The 20577-nt window shown below is 53.2% G+C and overlaps 1 protein-coding gene across 3 annotated transcripts in view; it reads right to left on the minus strand.

The window, feature by feature from the left end:
• The window catches only part of ERGIC1 (endoplasmic reticulum-golgi intermediate compartment 1), a 106620-nt gene that overhangs the window by 32172 nt on the left and 53871 nt on the right, over nt 1-20577 (minus strand). For all 3 annotated transcript variants that reach the window (XM_057728998.1, XM_057728983.1, XM_057728990.1), the window contains 3 exons: nt 16022-16094; nt 5241-5335; nt 1285-1409 (listed from right to left, as the gene is read on the minus strand). In XM_057728998.1, coding sequence (XP_057584981.1) covers nt 1285-1409; nt 5241-5335; nt 16022-16094 — 293 coding nt within the window. The remainder of the gene's footprint in view (nt 1-1284; nt 1410-5240; nt 5336-16021; nt 16095-20577) is intronic.

Below are 20577 nucleotides of genomic sequence, written 5' to 3' on the forward strand. Positions count from 1 at the left end.
TTAGAGGAAGGGCACCTGAGCAGAGGCTACAGGAGGGCAGACAGAAGCCAGTGGCTCAGCCTGGCTGGGACTGGGAAGGGGAGTTGTGGGATGTGGGGATTGCTGTGCAACCTTGGTCGAGATACTTAACCTCTCTGGGTCTCCGTTTCCTCATCTGTAAAACGGCACAAACTCCCAGGGTTGTTGAGAGGCTCCACTGAGATAACACATAAAAAGATCCAAGAAGGGACTTCCCTGGCGGGCCAGCAGTTAAGACTCCGGGTTGCAGGAGGCCCCGGCTTCAATCCCTGGTCAGGGAACTAGATCCCGCATGCCGCAACTAAAGATCCCGCATGCCGTAACTAAAGATCCTGCATGCAGCAACGAAGATCTCAGGCGTTGCAACTAAGACCTGGCACAGCCAAATAAATAAATAAATATTTTAAAAAATCTTATACAAAAAGAGCCAAGAAGCGTGCTGGCTGCCGCCGGGATTCCCCAGCTCTCCCAAATGCAACGCGCTCACACCTTTAACTTAGGATCTGAAGTTCCCAGTTCTAGAGACAAGACAACAGCAAGGCCTGAATGGCCCTTTGGAGCTGACCAGGTACTTTCAAACCCATCCACTCTCACTCCTCCCCTGCTTCACTCCGCAACACAGCACTTACCACCCACTGAAATGCTTTTCGGTTTGCACATTGTCTGCCTCCCTCCACTAGAACAGAAGCCCCGCCAGTGCAGAACGCTGCCCACCTAGTGCAGGCATTGCCCAGAGCCGATAACCCACCCTGGAACAGAGCAGGTGCCCCATAAAAGTGTTTTGAATGAATGAATGCGTAATAGCTTATTTAACCATCACGTACACTTTACGGAGTGGAAGGTATCATATTATTATCATCACATTCTCAGCCTAAAAATGTGAAAACTGAGGTTAAGACGGGTCGAGTGACCTGGAGGGCATTACCTGGAGGGCGTTTGCCTGGCCAAGAGGGGTAGGGCTGGGATGCACCCTCAGGCTTAGGGCTGCCAATCCTACCGTCTTCTCACCACCCACACCTTCCGAGTTGGGGAGAGAAGTAGCTCCTTTCTGAACCAGCCAGCTGGGGCTCCAAACCTCAGAGAGCCTGAAACCCCCACCCAGATTCTCAGCAGGAGCTGCCAGGCGCCTGGATGCTGGCCCACGGCTTGCCAGGGCTCCGTGGGGGGAGGGTGCGTGGGCACACAGCTCCACCACCAGTTTCCAGGGAGGCAGGGGACCGCAGGGATGGCGAGCAGGTGAGAGGGAACCGGGCAGCGTCCGCATACCTTGTTGATACTGAACTGCCCCTCAAAGCGGCAGCCCACCCCGCTGTTCAGAGGGATCTTCATCGAGTTGTCAACGTGCCCCACTTCGTGCCTGCCCATCTCATCCTGAATGTCGAGCCCGACCACTGCAGGAGGCAAGGAGAGAAGAGTCACAGACACCCAGAGACACGGGACCAGTCCCCTCCTCCCGGGACCCCCCATTCATCCGCTTCATGGACAGGCGGGGCCCCTGGCCACCCAGGAGCTCACAGTCTAGGGCCCGGAGCCACAGAGAAAGTGCCAGCCAGCAGAGGAGGGGGAGAGAGTGATGGCTGGACTGCGGGCGAGCAAGCACACGTTTCGGTCCCCTGCCACTGCCGGCTGGAGAGGAAGATGGGAAAGAGTCGGGGGAGGCAGCAGCAACGGGGCCAGGGATGGAGGACTGCAGGGTGCAGGGGTGAGGACTCTGCTGACTTGGAGGCTACAAGAGGGCAGTGGAGAGTCAAGCTTAGAAGGTCATTTGAATCCTGGCCCTGCTCTTTACCAGCTTGCAACCTTGGCTGAGGCACTTAACCCCTCGATGCCTTGGTTTCCTTCTCTGTAAATGGGGGATGGGAGGATAATAATTAAAGCTTCTTTGGAGAATCAGGAGGATCAGATAATTAATATGTATCGAAATGCTTAGAACAAGGCCTGATGCTCAGTAGGTGGTAAGTACATAACAAATGTCAGCACTTACTACATCTCAGACAGACTCTGGGTTCCCTGGGTATCATTCAGGCTCAGACAGTCATTCGTTCACACCTTCCTGTACCCAATGCCCATTTCTCCAGGCCTTGCCCTCCAGGAACATGGGTACTTTTCTGGGTTCCTCAGTGCACTAAATGGGAAATCCAGGGCCTGGAGTCCTGACTTCAGTGTGACTCTCAATCACTTACTGTGACTCAGCTTCCCAATCTGCAAAATGGGTTGGCCCAGGCCAACTGTATTCCCCGAGATGGTCCAAGTGGCAAGTGAGGGGTCCCTGTAAACTACGGAAATGCAGGGATTTCCCTGATGGGAGCGCCAGAAATCAGGTTGCAATACAGAGAAAGAGCAGCTGGAAGCAATCTCCAGTGAGCCGACTGTAAAAGGGAAAAATGGGAAAAAGCCGGTATTCCTCAATGCGGCTGGAAGTACGCGGTGGCCCATCCACAGGAAGGAGTGTGATGCGCCCCTAAAAACGCCGCTCTGGGTCTGACCTACGTGGGAACTGCTGACGTTGTAATGTTCGGATTAAAAAAAAGGCAAGCAGGTCGCCGTTTGACTCAGCAGTTCCACCCCCACGGAGCCCGTCCTTCAGACGCATGCGCTCCCGGCAACCTTACTTGAAATCCTGACAACTGGAAGCGACGCAGCTGCCTGTCAACGGGCGGCTGACCAACGGCAGGACCCTCTCCACGATGCTGTGCAGCGGGTACAAGAAATGAGCTAAACCCATACGTGGGAGAGGCAGCCTGCGCTCTGGGGCTGTCCTGTCTGTCCTGGGCTGTCTGTGATTCCTGGCTCTGCCCCTGCACTGTGGCACCTCGAGCAAGTTACCTTTCTGTGCCTCAGCTGCTTGTTCCATCCTAGGCTTGCGAGGATTTAAAAAATTATCACAGAACTTACTATGGGCTAGACACTCTTCCAAGTGCCTCTTCCATAAGAAGCCACCATCTGAGCATCCCTGTGGGGAAGATAATGTTATCAGACCCGTCCGATTCTGGGGGACACTGAGGCACAGAGAGGTTAAGTAACTTGCCTGAGATCTCACAGCTAAGAAACAATGGTGCTTGGATTGAAACACACAGCGTCTGGACCCAGAGCCCACACCCTCTGGCCACACTGCTAGAACACTGCTCATCTTAATGCACTAACGCAGCCAAAGGATTCAGGACAGGGCCTGGCTTAGAGTAAGGGCTGAATAAATGACAGCTGTGGTTATTATTTTACTAATATTATGAGTAATATATGAATAGTTCCAGGAGATAAGTGGAAAAAACAAGAAATCCCAGAAAGGTTCCCTGTAGTTGGGTCCCAATTATGTAAAAAGGAAACAAATAAACAAACAAACAATATGTTTGCAGACAGACAGTCAGACAGACAGAGATACACAGGGGTCGGGGAAGGAAGTCCCTACAGGGGCCTCCTCTGGGGTGGCTGGCATGTGGGAAGCACGCACTGCTTTTACTTTTCTCGTTTCCATATTTTGAACACGTATCTGTTTTAAAAATAAAAAAATGTATCCCTGTATTAGTTGTATAATGGAAAAATATTATTTTTAAAAGCAGGATATGAGATTGCACAGGCAGCATGATCTCAGCCATGTTTAGACATGCAGGGAAAGGAAGGCCAACGGGATGGAACAGCGTCAAAGGTCAACTGATGCTGTCAGCGGGGGTGGAATTACGGGGGATTTCTTCTCTCTCTACTGCTCTGGATTTGCCAAAGGTACAATGAGGAGTGTGCTTTTTTTTTTTCTCTAATAAAAACGTGAAGTTCTTTTAAAGAAAAGCCTGAGTGGGGGGCTCTAGTGGGAGCCGCTGGGGTGGGCAGGGCCCGGTGGGTTGGCACAGCCACCCGCCCCTCCAGGGCCACCGCCCGGAGCTGGGAGCGCGCCTGGAACCACATCCCTCCCCGCGCCTGGCCCGCTGGTCCCAGTCCTCTGGCCTAAGAATTTCCTTGTTCCAGAGACACGACCAACTCCTGAAAGAGAAGCTGCCAGACGAATTATTTTTCTGAGAGAAAGAGAAACAAATAAAAATAAAAGCAGCCCATTTCAACAGGTTCCCTGGCTCGGGGCCCACTGTGGATTCAAAATTGTGACGTAATTCTCACCAAAAGCAATAACAGGGCTGAATCTCTCCCTATCTCTGCCACAGATCCACCCAATGTTCTGCCCTTCAGGAGGAAGGAAGGGAGTGGGAGGAGGAGACGGGCCTGCTTGGGGTCTGTGCCAGGCTGGGGCAGAGGGACCGTTGGAAACCCAGTCTGCTCATTCACAAACCTAGGAACCAGCTCATCAGATCCTCCCAACAACCTCAAGCAAGAGATATCACTATGCCCATTTCACAGTTGAGGAAACTGAGGCTTGGAGGGGTCACCTTAGCCAGGGTCACATAGTTTTAGTAAGCAAAAGAGCCAGAATCTGACTCCAAACCTGACTCCCAGTGAGTTTTGTTTTATGCAGGTAATTCATTCTCTTGGGTGGAACAAATAAATTAAAACAAAAACAAAAAAACAAAAAACCACACAGACCCACAAGGGAGTGTGAAGCAAGAAGGGACGTTTCCCAGGGCTGCGAACAGCTCAGAGCTGCATCCTTCTCCAGGTGACTGCTTTTGGTTGGTTGGAGTTCCCCTTTCTTGGGATGCTTGGGCGGTTACGTGGCCCCCACCCCTCCCCACACACCACTCTGTAGCCATCAGCCAAGGTCATGGCTAATAACAGCCCAGCCCCCTTGCTACCAAGCGGGACAAACCACGGTGTCACTCACATGCCACGGCTCCCCACGGGACCAGGCAGCACTTAGATGTCAGCTGGACGAACACACACCTCTGCCTGTCCTCTCACCTCCCTCATGCCCTTACAGGTGCTTCCTGGGAGCCCTCTCTCCATAAATCATTTGCAGAAAATCTAGGCTTTGCATCTTGGGAATGTGACCTCAGAGACCATGCCACCCGCCCCCCCCCAACCTGGCTACTCTCTGGAGGTAAACTGCTGACTGTTGGCAGTTTCTTGTGTTTTTGTATTCCCCCAGACCTCCAAGTGCATGCACATTTAATTACACAGACACGCCCCCGCCCCCCACGCAGTGAGAAGAGTTTCCTGCTCCCCGGCGTTTGCAGCCTGCCACCCACTTCACCTGTCCTGGTTATCTCGCCATTTCTGCACACACGGCGCTCCTGTCTAGAGGAGGTGTCTTGCTGGAGCAGAGGACAGCTGGGAATACTCACATTCACAGTGCAAATTGGGCAGACTGATGTTCAGGCTGACGTCAATTTTGCCCCCACTGTCCTTGTCCGGGTCATCGACATAGAGCTCGTTCACACTGAGGGAGACAAGTACAGAATCCTTGTTGAGAGGGAGGCACCCGTCCCGGCTGCAGGGGACAGCCGGGGACCCTTCCTTGGTGTCCGCAGCTCAGATGACCCCGACTCCCATCTGGGGGAAGCCTGGGCCTGCTCAGGCACGGGGCAGCGGGGCTCCCATCTCCATGGCGCCCTCCAAACGCGGGCCCTACCGCTTAGAAGGCGGGGAGGGGCCCTGGACAGGATGGTGCAAAGAGCACGGCTTTCGGAGTCAGACGGATTCATTTTCCAATTCTGCCTCTGCCACTTTTCTAGGGAACTCGGGCAGATAACTTCACCTCTGTGAACCCATCTGTCAAATGGCGGTACCACCACCCAGTGTTAATGTGTCAGCCAAACACACACCTCTGCCTGTCCTCGCACCTCCCTCATGCCCTTACAGGTTCCTCCGGGAGCCCTCTCTGAACACCTAAATGAGCAATAAGACCACAGGGGGGACCGGGGCCTGATACGAACAGGCCCACAGTTCCCGACTGCCTCCTTTCCTGAGTTCCTCCCCCCCACCCCGCCCCCCGGCCCCCACCGGCTGGGAAGTCAAGGAGTCCCTGGGGGCTCGCCCTCGTCCCTGCTCTCACAAAGCCCTAGACACAACTAGCCCAATACGTGTCTCACTTTCCTGTGGCTGCTGTAACAAATGATCACACAGTTAACGGCTTCACACAACACACATTTTATTCTCTTACACTCCTGGAGGTCAGAAGTCTGAGATGGGTCTGCGGGCTGCACTCCTTCTGGGGAGAGTCAGTTTTCTTGCCTTCTTCAGCTTCTAGAGGCCTCAGCTCATAGCCCCTTCCTACATCTTCCAAGCTAGCCACAGGGCCTTCTCTCCTCTCTGAACGCCTAACTCCCTCTCGTGGGGACTCTCGTGATTCCATCGTGCCGACCTGGATAACCCAGGATCACGTCCCATCTCAAGACTGCTGACGTAATCACATTTATAAAGTTCCTTTGACCACGGAAGGTAACATACTTGCAGCTTTTGGGGACAGGGACACGGGGGGTCTAGGTGGCGCTGGGGAGGCACCGTGTGGGGCAGCCAGGCCACCTTGCTGTTGGGGACAAGGGCACCACACTGGCACCACCTGTTAGCAATATGCTAAGTATTCAACAAGTTCTTTCGAGCACTTACTACCTGTCAGGTGCTAGAGACAGCGAGGAACCAGACAGACAAGGTCTCTGCCTTCTTCGAGCTTAGAGACACTACTTGCCTCGTAAATAAACACCTTAGCCCAACTACGATGACTGCTTTGATGGAAAGCTGTGGGGTGCTGGGGGAGGGACTCATGGGGTAATGGACCCCTGGGAAGAGTGGGCTGGGAAGACGTCTCTGAGGAGATGGGAGTTGAGGTCTGAAGGATGAAGAGGCTGTCCTGGCAAAGAGGAAGGGAGAGTCGTTGGGACAGCACATGCGGAGGCCTGGAAGTGGGAAGGGCGCAGGTCGTTCGGGGAACTGGACTAAGGTCACCACGGCTGCAGCACAGAGCAGAGGGAAGTGGGTGTGATGCAGTCAGAGAAGGGGTGAGGGCCAGCTTAGGTGGGCGGGAGGCCATCAGACGGAATCCCAAGCACAGCAGCATGGTCAGGCTGGCACTCTGATAGGATCCCTCTGGCAGCTTCAAGGACCGACCAGAGGGGCGAACCCTATGCACTAGTGAGACCTGGGAGGCTGCTGCAGCGGTGCAGGTCAGAGGTGGTGGCCTGGACCCAGAGTGGTGGGGATGGAGAGGAGGGAGGGATGCAGGGTATGGTGTGCAGAGCAGCCAGGACTCACTGATGGACAGGGCGTGGGGGCGGGTCAAGGGAGGCGTGCAAGCAGATGGCCACGTCTCTTCCTGGAACCATTCACTGGGTTGGAGCCCCTGGAAGAGGAGCGGGACTATCAGGGAAGGAAAGGTACCGCGTCCCACACGGCCGTGCCAAGCTCAAGGTGACTTGGAGACACCGCTGAGGAGCCACTGAGGACCCCAGATGGCTGTGGCTGAAGCTCACTTCTGATTCCCAGGTAACTCCCCGTGGGGAGAGGGCACCGATTCTAAAGCCCAGCCTAATGGGCAGCTACGGGGCAGGGCTGGAGATGGCTGGGCTGCGGTTATTTTAAACATAAATCAGGCCCCATGGGCCCGGTCCACAGGCTATACAATAAAGGCTTGTCAGATCTAAACAACTAAGAGAGCCTTGTGAATGGCCATGTGGGAAAGAATGAGTCAGGCCAGGGCAAGGACACTCCATTCTAACTAAGACCCCGTCTTTGTGGCCCACCTAGCTCCTAGTGTGATACAGCTGATGCTCAGTGAACAAGAAAAGGTAGGCTCGGGACTTCCCTGGTGGTGCAGTGGTTAAGACTCCAAGCTCCCTATGCACGGGGCCCGGGTCCGATCCCTGATCGGGGAACTAGATCCCACATGAGTGCCACCCCTACGAGTTCACATGCCACAACTAAGGAGCCCACCTGCCGCAACTAAGACCCAGTGCAACCAAATAAACAAATAATAAATATTTTTACAAACAATATTTATCATTAAAAAAAAGAAAAAGAAAGAAGAGGTAGGCTCAAAAAGATACCCGGGGGCTTGTTTCCTTGTGGGGGTCACAAGGATGTTCCCAGAGACAAGAAAGCAACAGACTTGGCCTGGCCTTCAGATCGTTGGGCCGCCAGCCTGTTGAGCCAGGAAAGGCCCAGTCAGGCCTATATGCATCCACCTCATCCCATCTGTTTTTGAGAAATGTCCCGATCCCCTTTTTGTTTATGGATTGATTTATTCTGGCTGTGCCACACGGCATGTGGGCTATTAGTTTCCCGACCAGGGACCGAACCCGTGTCCCCTGCAGCAGAAGCACGGAGTCCTAACCCCTGGACTGCCAGGGAATTCTGCTGATCCCCATTTTAGAACCAGGAAACTGAGGCTCAGAGAAGGTGAGTCCCAGCCACAAGGTCACACAGCAAGAGCCGGCCAAGATGGAATGCCAACTCAGGTCTGCCTTCCACCTAGCTCTCCCCTCCCGCTTGTCCTCTGCATCCAGGGTCAAGCGAGAAACTGAGCGGGGCCCTGGCCCTCTGAGGCCAGAGGGTGTGAGAGAGGAGACAGAGGCCTGGGCTTGCCAGGCTCACAGCGTTGGCCCACATCAGAGAGGAGGAAGAACAAATCCGCCAGTGGCAGAGGAGTGATCGGGACCATAGGAGGTTACACTGGAGGAAAATCAGCTTCTTCACAGCCAAATGCTCCTTCTTAAGCCTTCAGTGTCCAATTTCTACCCCTGCCTTAATTTGCAGCTCCCAGGGTTGCTGGGTAACGAGATCACTGGGTGATTAACAGAACGGTCACGGAGGGAGAGCCCTTAGCTTCGCTTCCCAGCTGAGTGAGACTTCTCCTTGCAGCCACTCACCTTTCCTACCTGGGAGGTGGGGCCCCTGCACGTCACTGAGGGGTTGTGAGATGATGTCATCCCCTGGCAATCCTCTGGAGGTGACCTCAGTGCAGAGCGCGGTGAATCCCGGGTGTGGCGCCAAGGTGCGAGCACCCTCAAGGCCCCAGGAGACCTCTCCCAGCCCACAGAGCCCAGGCTCCCAGGGGCTGAAGTGCTGCCCCGGACAAAGGGGCTGAAGTGCTGGGGAGGGGATGGAAAACTCCCTGGCCTGCAGAGCTTGGGGCCAGCCTGGTTACGTAAGGCCAGGACTGGCTGCTCCCAGGCGCCTTCCTGTAGGGCCCCGGGCTGCGGGATAAACACAGTTCAATCACCTGTGCCGCCCGCCCGATGAGGTCAATACGGCCGCCTTCCACGTCCAAGGAAAATGTCCCAGGGCCCCTGGCCTCCCACCACCCGGTCAGGGCCGCGGGCCTGCCCTCAGCACCACTCGCGGTGCCTGCCAAGCCTAGCTAACGTTATTGGCTGAACTGAGTTTTGTTTTTTTCCCCCGATCAGGGGTTGAACCCGTATCCACTGCAGTGAAAGCGTGGAGTCTTAACCACTAGACTGCCAGGAAGTCCCGGCTGAACCGATTTTAAAAGACAAACGGAGGCCAGAAATCAGCCCACCTGGAGGGGAAAATCAATGCTTTCTGTGGATTCACCACTGCTGTTTGGGGACTCTCGTGGGCCTGAGTCCTCCTGTCACCAGCATGGGCGATGAGAACCCGCGGGGCAGTGGCAGACAGATGTGGGCTCACCTCCTGGCTCTGCCACTTGGAAGCTGGGGGACCTGGGACTAGTTGCTTGACCAGTCTGAGCCTTGGTTTCCTCAACTGTAAAACTGGGGAAACTTTCTATGAGGTCTGAAGATGGGCAAAATCAATCTATGGTGATAAAAGTCACAACAGTGGTAGTGGTTTCCTGACTGGGAGGGGGCTCCAGGGGACCTGCCAGGTGGTGGAGATGTGCTGTCTCGATGGGACAGCGGTGACACGGGTGTGAACACTGGCAAGCATCCACTGGCAAGCATTCAGCAAGCCTCACCTTTCACAGTCATGCACTTTGCCGTCTGTACATCACACACATACCCCACGAGAAAGAAGGAAAGGAAAAAAGGAAAGAGGGGAGGAAGAAAAGGAGAAAAAGAGGGATAACAGTTCTAGCTACTTCACAGGCCTATGTGAGGACAGGCAGGAAAGCTGCAGGCTGCCCCTGGGCCAGGGGTGTGTACGTTACTCATCTGTGTCTGAGGGCTTAGCCCAGAGCACAGGCCCCTCTCGGTAAAGAGAATAACGCGGAGGGATGGATCTCCAGGCTCTCAGGGTTCAGATCCTAGCTCTGCCACCCACTGGCTGGCTGACCTTCTACAAGGGGCTTTGCCTTCTTCACCAGCCTCTATTTCCCCAGATGTAAAATGGGGACAGTCATAGAAACAATCTTAGAAAACAGTAGGTGCCCAGTGAATGTCCACTACTTTTATTATTACTGCTCTTACTAATATAATGTTTACTGAGTTGATAACCACAGGTCCACCTCACAACCCTGTGGTGAGGATTAAACATGTGTGCAAGGCACTCAGCACAGCCCCTGGTATATTCTAAGGCCGGCACACAAGCTGGCCTTGCTTGTAACTGATGCAGGGAGATGTCCCAGTTCTGAGCACCCAGCTGGTGCCAGGCACTGCGGTGGGGCCTTTCACACGTCTCAGTACTGTCTCACTTAAACAGCAAGCCAGGCTTTAATAGGAGTTACTGCTCTCTTTTCACAAGGATGAAACCGGGCTCAGAGGAAGGGAGATAAAAGACTGGCCAAGATCACACAGCCAGGAAGGGGCAGAGGCAGGATCTGATGCTGGAGCCACTGTGCCCAGAGCCACGGTCTTTGCACGGCACCCCACTGGGTGGGACAGGATCAGTGACAGCCCGACAGGCAGGCGGCCCCCGAGCAGACCTGTGATGCAGGGGCCACCATCCTTCTGATAATCCCCGGATGCCCACCCCACCCACGGCCCAAGGACCTACAGGGCAGGCGGTGCTAAGGGGTCCACTCCCCGTGTCCCACTCCCTTTGTGTCACCTCTACCCACCACACTCCGGGGGGCTGAGGCACCTGCCGCCTCCCCGCCCACAGCCGCCGCCCCAGGTGAGGGCTCCCTGAGCCGGGAGCTGAGAGTGCATGCTCACAGCCTCTGGTGTGTGTGTGGGGGGGGGGCACATCCCAGGTGGGGGACGCCAGACTGCATCGGCTCGTTGGGGGGGTCAGTAAGCAGCGGCCATGCAGGGAGAGGGGAAGAAAGGGCCTGGGGAGGTGTGGGTAGGAAGAGCGTAGGTGGAGTGTAGTGGAGGGCCCTGAAATTCTAGGCTGAGGCGTGAGTCCGATGACATCTACGGAAAACAATTTTATTTGCTTTTAGAAGAGCACTTGAATACTTCGGATTCCTGCCCAAAGTCGCTGACCTCCACACTTAATAATTTGATTTAATAGAAACTTACACAGCAGTGAGGCTCGCAGTCAGGGCTTGGGGTGGGAGTAGGAGGGGAGAGATGAGGTTAGGCAAGCAAGCTCCCTGGGACCTTGAGCTGTAAATCCTGGATGTTCCAGGTGTAAGTAAGTGCATCTATTACCCACCAGGCAGGTGTCCAAAAAGCATCTCTTTGCAGTTACCCAGTCCTGCCCCCACTCCTTTTTCCAAAGCCATCGCCCTGGGACCCTCAGCCCCTCTGCCTTGACTCACTGCCCAGCCCCCTCCCCAGGCCCTGGCCTCCAGGGTCACCCTGCTTCAAACCCATCTTTGCAAGAGGTGACCTTTCCGCGGCACGAACCCGATCCCAACACTCCATGCTCAGAAGCTTTCACGCCTCCCGTTGCTCCTCCACGGGATGGCTGTGGCTCTTCACCTGGCCCTGGCTCACAAGCCGGGCCTCAGAGTGGGTAACCTGGGCTCCCGGGGAGCCGACCAGCTCCTCCTCCTGGCTAAGTTACTGGTCTCCCCGCTCTGGGCCTGCTACTGGAGCGTGTGAGGACATAATGCAAGGCAACGTTCAAATTCCAAACTGGTGGGCAATGGCTTCCTGCCTGTGCAGCCACTGGCCCCCAGAAGGGTGCATCCAAGTCTCCCAGTGAACTCTTCTGACTAAAAAGCAGCAGCTCCCATGTTTGTGTGGCTCCAAAATGCTCCAGGCAGAAAAGGAGGGGATATGGGGGTCTGGGTACCAAGTCTAGACTTTGGCATCAGACAGGCCTGGGTGTTCTGCTTTTTTTGTTTTTGTTTTTTTCCAGCCGCACTGTGCAGCATGTGGGATCTTGGTTCCCCAACCAGGGATTGAACCCGTGCCCCCTGCAGTGGAAGTGCAGAGTCCTAACCACTGGACATCCAGGGAAGTCCCAGGCCTGGGTCTGACCCTGTTCTAACCACTTACTAACCTCATTGTGGTTTTAGCCTCCTGGTGCCTCAGTTTCCCCAGCTATCAAGTGAGACTAGTGCTAACAGTAGTACTTGGCCCAAGCGGTGCTGCGACCATTAAATGAGATGAGCTTTCTAAAGTGCCAGCTTAGGTGGCTGGCATGTGCTTGCCTATCATAAATCATAACTGGAAAGTATAATGAGTGGTATTAAGCTATAAATGATCAATGGAGAGTTCCGGTTCCTACATTTTCTTATCATAAATCCTCATCAGGTTAATAATTAAGAGCAGCCAGAGCCTGGGCAGTCTCTGGGCTAGAATGTTCTGTGGCCATGTTCTCTGAGGAGCGGGGTGCCACCCCCCTACAAGCACAGAGCTTCAGAGTACCCTGTGGGGCCACTTTCCCGAGGATAATTAATGTCCAGGTGGAAGTCCAACCACCCAAACAAACAGGTCTCCCTCCCCTCCGGGCCGGGCCAGAATAGCCTCTTATGTCACTGATAACCACAGGCCAGCCCTAGAGCCATGTTGACCCGACCAGCGGTGACCTCATTTCCTTGGGTTACAATCCCATGGTGGCGAGTGAGGAGGCCAACCCACTGTGGTCACAAAACTGCCAGTGAGGGCCAGCCACCCAGAAAAGGAAAAGAATTGTGACCTGCGGTCCTTCCCGGATCAGCCAGGCTTCCCGGGGATCGGGCTGGGGAGGCTTGTGCGAGAAGAAGGACCCCAAGGCGCGATCCTTTGTCCTCTGGATTTTCCTGTGGAGTCCTCACCCCCGAGGACTCACAACTTGCCCTGTGTCCAGCCCTGGGCTTATAAGCACGTCCCCGCTGGCAGCGAGAGGGCTGGGGAGAGGGGCAACTCCTGCACCTTGATCACGAGGCCGCAGAGAGAAAGGAGGCATTGGGGTCACTGCATCGTCGCGGATGGGGCCTCTGGCCGGACAGCTCCCTCTTCTCACCCTCACTGCTCTCCTCTCCCCAGTCCTCTCACTGCCAGCGGGGACGTGCTTATTAGCCCAGGGCTGGACACAAGGCAGACACCGAAGGCGTGGCCCCTCGTGTTTTGATTCCTCCCCTCACCCCTCATCTTTCTTTCTCTCCAGGGAGGTGGTGGGACCAGAGTGTCCAGAATGCTCCCAGGAGCCAGGAAGAGGAAGTCCTGGAGAGCGGAACGGGGTAGAGCGGTGGGAACACACTGTGCTCTTGGGAAAGAAGCGAGTCCTGCCCTGGTGCGTGGAGTGAGCTGTCCGGGCTTGCTCAAGTGCCCTGCACACAGCAGCGGGGCTCCTCCTGCTGCAATCACCAGCTCTGGCGTCCAAACGTTCCTGTCGGGGTGCTGCCTTGGCAGCCTATGGGCCAAGCTGATGGCCGAATGAACCAGCCCTCAGAACCGGCCCTCAGAACGTCAGCAGGAAGTGGGGGAGGCCCCTTCTCAACTCAAGGGAGGGGAGGAAGAAATAAACACTCACAGAGCACTCATTCCATGACAGGTGATGAGTGGCCTGACCACCTTTTTCCTGTTAGACAGGGAAGAAATATGAAATGAATAAATGCATGAAAGGATATGGCTCTATTGATCTTAAAGTATACCACATGCTATAGTAAGCACCTTTCAAGGTAAGTAATCTTGTGAAAGCCTCACAGAATATCACATACCTTCTCTATCTCCTATCCTGCTTTGTTTTTTCTTCAGAGCCCTTATCAGTAACTGATAACATTCCCTTTTGTTTGCTTGTTGGGCATCTGTGTCCACTGCCTGTATTTTTGGCTCCTCTGAGCATGCAGCCACATGGTAGTGAATCAGGCAGACCTGACCCCTGACTTCTGGGGGCTCCGGATCAAGGCTGATCCCCATTAATCCATGGCAGTTTGTAGAGCCTGGCCTGACCCCAGCCCACCTACTCCACATTCTACCCTCCCTGCTTAATCACTTTCTCCAGCTACAGCAGCTCTCTATCTTCACATACACCAGGTGATTCCTGCCTCAGGGCCTTTGCACTTGCTAGTGTCCCAGCCTGGAATATGCGAAGCCTTGCACCTGGCACCCAGGACACGGTCAGGGCTCCCTCTTTGTCACTGTCACATGGACACCCTCTCTCACTTTGCTCAGAACAAGAGAGGCCTGCACATAAGAAACCCCTCCCAGGGAATGGGGTGCAGCCTAAAGAGACCAGCAGGTGCCTGGCACACACTAGGTCCTTCATAATGCCAGCAGATCTTAATCTCTGGCTGCTCTTCCTGCTTCCACCTCCAAATCATGATGGCATGACCCGTGAAATATTCAGTGGCCCAAATGTGCACAGAGGGGAAGACACTTGACTAGGACAGAGTCAATTCCCGGGGGAACAAAGTCCCTTGTCTGACCCCTGCCTGGTAGAGGGGAAGGTCACGTCTTGGGAAGCAGACAAGCCTCCCCAGACCTGGAAGGGAGCCTTGACTCTGGTGTACCCTCCCATGTTTGGCCAGAAATACTGGGACCCAGAGAGGGTTGGCAATTTTCCCAGGGTCACAGAGCAGGTGGTAACTGAGCAAGGACCTGGCCCTGGGTCTCCCAAGGCCTTGTCCAGTGCTCTTTCCACCACTCCATGAGGCCCCTGGGGCTTTGGTGCCATCAGGGTTAAAAACAGAATCAGAGGGACAGGGAAGACAAACTCTCCCATGTGAGAGGAGGACAGGAAGCTATATTCGGAAATGAGTTCAGAGTGGGGGCAAGACAGTGGGTAAGTCCCCTCACCTCTCTGAGCCTCAGTTTCCTCATCTGTAAAGAGGGGGCAGGGACTTCCCTGGCAGTCTAGTGCTTGAGACTCTGCGCTTCCATTGCAGGGGGTACAGGTTCGATCCCTGATCGGGGAACTAGGATCCCGCATGCCACACAGAGCGGCCAAAAAAATAAAAATAAAAAAATAAAAAAGAGGGGCAACTACCTCCCAGAGCTGTCTGAGCATTAAAGGCGGTAATGGTCACACAGCAACAAGGCCCATCTTGGGCTGAGCAAGCTCTGTTTCCAGTTTCCTACTGCCTTGTGGCTGACAGGAAGGCACAGGAAACCAAGACATTCCATGAGTGAAAAAGAAAATTCCAGTGTTGGACAGGGGAGTGGGTGGCCAGAGCTCAGCCCCATGATGACTTTCTGGGCTGTAAACGTGGAAATGAAGAGGCTTGGAAGACAGAGGTGAAGGCAGGAAGCTTCTGGATCTAATTCATCTCACAGGGGCATCCGATGAGGCCGTGGCTGAGTAACTGCAATGGCATTCTCTGTTACACAGGCCCCGGGGCATTTACTAGGTTATCTGGACAACCCATGATTCTAGGAACGGGGGATGGATTCACAATGCGTCAATCGCTGCCAGGAAGCCGACGCTGACTCCTCACCCAGCCTGTGCCTCAGACAGGGACGGGGGCTCGGTTCAGGGGGCCGGGCTCTGAGGTCAGAACCTCCCCCACCCCCACCCCTCGGGTAGAAAGCTGCCCCCTTTTCCCTCTGAATTCTTCCAGCTTTAACATCAAATGACCCTGTGATGACTCAGAGGGAAAAAAGCCCACTGGCCAAACACAGGGACGGCAAACATGAGCAAATGATTTCTGTTCATCTGCAGACCCAGGAGGCGCCTGCCTGACTCCAGAAGGGAACCAAAGTTTTGTCTTCAGCTTCAACAAAGCAACGTTGGTTTTTGCCCTGGCTTAAAAACGCTTTTAAGAAACAGAGGAGGGACGGATGCCACAGGCTTGGAAACGGGTTGGGAGGTTTCTCTCCTTTGTAAAGCCCCTCCCTCTTCTCCTCTGGGGTCCCTGGAAGCCCTGGAATGCCCTATCAGGGAGGACGTGACTTACATTTCTGTTGTTATGAATCCGGTGAGCTCCGAGAGGAAGAGGAAGAGGATGAAGAGGCAGCAGCAGACAGAGACTGAAAGAAACAACACAGACACCCAGTTAAAGGTGGTGGGCCCTGATGGAGGGAGGCCGGCCCCCTGCCCTGTCCTCAGAGAAAAGCTGCGTACAGGCAGGGAGACAGAGGCCCACAGACCACCCCCCCCTGCAAAGCCCCCTCTCACTCTCGGCCTCGATAAGAAGCAGGCTCATTCCCTCAAAGGCAGACCACCTTCGGAACTGATCTGACCCTCCCATGTGGACGGACCCCCTACACAGGCAAATCCTTCAGGGGTCCAGCCCGGCTTCCTTTCACTTCCTTCCATTAAAAGAGCATTTTAATGCAGAAGTCAGTCAAAAAGTAAGGGCTGCAAATAGGTGGCCCACAGATGTGTTCTGTTTGGCTCAACTGATTCATATATTTTAAAATTTGGAGTCGACATTGAACAATCCAGAGATTTCACATGAAAGTCCAGATTTCTGGCCACCGCAGAACACTCAAGCCCTTGTTCCCACAGGGGGTCTGAGCTCACCAGTTTGCCACAGGCCCCACCACTCCCTCCTGCCACCCTGATTCCCAGGCTGAGGCAGAGTGTCTATTGCCATCTATTACCACCAGCTGGGGTCCCCTCAACATTGTGCCCAAGTCCCCATCAGAGGTGAGAAAACGAGGGGACCTAGTGCTGTGCTTCAAGAGAAGAGACAACTCTTCTTCTCCCCCTTCATTTCTTTTATTTTTTAAAGCTCTTTATTGGAATATAATTGCTTTACACTGTTGTGCCAGTTTTGGGGGTACAACAAAGTGAATCAGCTGTACTTATACACATATCCCCATATCCCCTCCCTCCCGCGACTCCCTCCCACCCTCCCTGTCCTGGCCCTCTAAGGCATCACCCACCATCGAGTTGATCTCCCTATGTTATGCAGCAACTTCCCACTAGCTATCTATTTTACATTTGGTAGTGTATATATGTCAATGCTACTCTCTCACTCCATCCCAGCTTCCCCTTTGCCGCCCACCCACCATCCCGTGTCCTCAAGTCCATTCTCTACATATGCATCTTTATTCTTGCCCTGTCACTGGGTTCATCAGTACCATTTTTTTAGATTCCATATATATGAGTTAGCATACGGTATTTGTTTTTCTCTTTCTGGCTTACTTTGCTCTGTATGACAGACTCTAGGTCTATCTACCTCATTACATATACCTCAATTTCATTCCTTTTTATGGCTGAGTAATATTCTATTGTATATATATGCCACATCTTCTTTATCTATTCATCTGTCAACGGGCATTTTGGTTGCTTCCATGTCCTGGCTATTGTAAATAGTGCTGCAATGAACATTTTGGTACATGTTTCTTCTTCTTTTTTTTTTAGTGTACAATTTGGTATTTTTTTTATTAGTAATATATATATGGCAATCCCAGTCTCCCAATTCATTCCCCTCCAACCCTCCCCACTTTCCCCACTTGCTGTCCATGTTTTTTCTCTACCTTTGTGTTTCTATTTCTGCCTTGCAAACCAGTTGATTTGTACCATTTTTCTGTATTTCACATATATGTGTTAATATACGATATTTGTTTTTCTCTTTCTGACTCACTTCACTTTGTATGACAGTCTCTAGGTCCATCCATGTCTCTACAAATGTCCCAGTTTCATTTTACAGCTGAGTAGTATTCCATTGTATACATGCACCATATCTTTTTTATCCATTCATCTGCTGATGGACATTTAGGTTGCGTCCATATCCTGGCTATCATAAATAGTGCTGCAATGAACATTGGCATGCATGTGTCTTTTTGAATTATGGTGTTCTCTGGGTATATGCCCATGAGTGGGATTGCTGGGTCATATGGTAGTTCCATTTTTAGTTTTTTAAGGAACCTCCAAACTGTTTTCCATAGTGGCTGTACCAACTTATATTTCCACCAACAGTGCAGGAGGATTCCCTTTTCTCCGCACCCTCTCCAGCATTTGAGAAGAGACAACTCTGTATGGAGTGAAGGATGGTCCCACAAGTCTGAAATGCAGAGAGAGTGGAACAGAGCTCCAGGGCTGGCCACGTCACTCGTATTTATCTTTCATGCCTGGCCCCCGACAAGGTTGGATTTTGTGACCCTGGAGTGGCTCCTTGGGGCAGGACATAATGAGTGTCCCAGGGGTGGCCCTCAACTCATCTCCAGCCCCATCTCCTGACACCCCCCCAACATCTAACCACCCAGCCCCCCCAAGCCATGTGCTGTTCCCTAAATACGTGGTTCCTCTATATGGAATGTCTTTCCCCATCTTCCCTCCTACTCCTTGGTCATCCTCTCTGCCTGGTGAACTCCTATGCCACCTCCCAGGTTGAGGCCCAACTCAAATGTCCCTTCTGGTGGGAAGCTCCCCCAGCTCTCAGAGGTGGAGCTGGTCACTCTTTCCTCTGTGTTCCCAGCATCCATCTGAACACCTTCCAAATGTTATTGGTTATCTGTGGCTCTCCCTCTCACTAGACTGATGTCCTGGAAGGCAAAAACTCCACAGCCGCAGTGCATAGCCTGGGGCCGGATGCACAGGAGGTAATAATAGGTTTTGTGTAAGGCAGGGAACCAGCCCCCAGAATACAGAACAAGGGCTCCGTGTGCCTCATCTTGGTTTAGAGGCATGTCGTGGGCAAGGGCTCACACAGTGTGGCCCCACTACTCATGTGCTGTATATCCCTGGGTAAGTTACTTAACCTCTCTCTGCCTCAGTTTCTTCATCTGCAAAATGACACCAAAGTAGCACCTGCCTTATGAGGCTGCTTGAGAATTTCCATAACACAGAAACTGGGCTTCAAATAGTGCCTGGCAGGTAACAATGGCACGAACATTAGCTCATTTTAGGATTTTCATTATGGAGAGCTTGGAGGGTCTGGTGATTTGAGGAAGGTGATCTGGCAAATGGGTTGACCCTCAGTTTCCTACAAAGAAAAAGAAAGTTCCTGGTCCCACCTGCTGATTCGGCTACGTTTTCGAGAGCCTGTACCTGGTCGGCTGAGCCAACCTGAGGGATGCTGAAACCAGGTATTTACATCATCATCCCCACCATCACTGCTATCCTCATATCTATCTATGGCAACACGAACAAAGATGCGTTCTGCGGGAAGAAGGCAGAGAACAAGGGTTTGCTGGGCAGCTAACACGTGCCCTGCTAGGGGAGCGTTAATGGACACCTGTCACCTCACACTCCCACGTGACAGAGGGCACGAGCCCATGCAGGGGGGTAGAAATGGAGGCTCAGAGAGAGGAAGAGACTGGCCCAGCGACACACTAGGGGTGTGTGTGTGTGTGGGGGAGGTTGGAACCTGAGTGTTCTAGAGCCAATACCCTAAGAAAAGGAACCCCAAGATCTGAGACTCCAAGGGAAGAGCAGGACAGGGACATTCCCAGAGTCCCCGCCAAGCTTCCAACACCACACGCAGACATGGGGCACACTAGAATGACTCCCCAGTTCTTTCAAACTTTGAAAAAGCTGTACAGGGTTGTACTTTCTTTTTTTGGAAGAAGTAACATGTGCAAGTGATAAGAAAAATCGTCAAGCTGTATAAAAAGGCAAGCTGTGTGAGTCTCTTTCTCACTCCTGACCCACAGCCCACTACCCAGAGGTACCACCCTTACAGTCTTGTGTCCTGCCATGGGCATACAAGTTTTTCCTCTAAACAGCATAATGTATACATGCTTTCAACCGTGCTTTGGTCACTCAGCAACCTGTCTAAGCAGGTGTCACATCAGTTTATACAGCGGCCACGTGGCTTGTGTGTTTTCATGGCATATAAATTAATTTCAAATGTCTTCTCCAGCTGCTGAACAAAGCCACTGAAGAAGACCAGCTGGCAATCCAAATTTCTCAGGCTCACATCCTTCCCCGTCTCACCTGCAAACTGCAGCTATGATGCCTTCTGATAAGGAATCCCTCCAGGTGGGCAAAGCGCCCTTCACCTGGAATCTTGCACCTTTTCCGACCCATGTTTCAGAGTCATTTTCACCCTTCCCGCCCCACCTTTAAGACCCAGCAACGCACTGGTTGCTGTAACGATGCACAGGCATAAACTTGGGAGGTGTTTTTGAAAGCTGATGCTGACGTAGGCCAGTCCAGGTTTTCTGGCTGCCTTCCTTGCTCCAAGCCTGCAAACAGGCCCCACACTTCTGACTCTATGCAGATTGGAGGTTGCAGGACAGGGATGGGAAGGACTGTTTCTGAAACCTATGTGCGCGTTGTCCCAGGCTTGGACCTAGCAGCTGGATATGTGCGGGGTCTACTCAGCTGAATCCCAGCATCCAGCAGCCCACGTTCTGTGTCTGCTTCCCATACCTTGTCCCCAGACCAGAAGGAGAGAGACGATGTCTCAGCACCACTGAGGCCTCAGGGTCTAGCACAGTGCCTGGCTTAGAGAAGGTATGAAATAAATATTTGTTGAGTGAGTGAATGAATGAATAAAAACATGAAGGCAGGTAGGAAGTATTTCCACCAGAAAGGCCTTTCGATACTGAAGGGTTT

This window comes from Hippopotamus amphibius, chromosome 1, assembly GCF_030028045.1.
Source record: "Hippopotamus amphibius kiboko isolate mHipAmp2 chromosome 1, mHipAmp2.hap2, whole genome shotgun sequence".
Lineage (NCBI taxonomy): Eukaryota > Metazoa > Chordata > Mammalia > Artiodactyla > Hippopotamidae > Hippopotamus > Hippopotamus amphibius.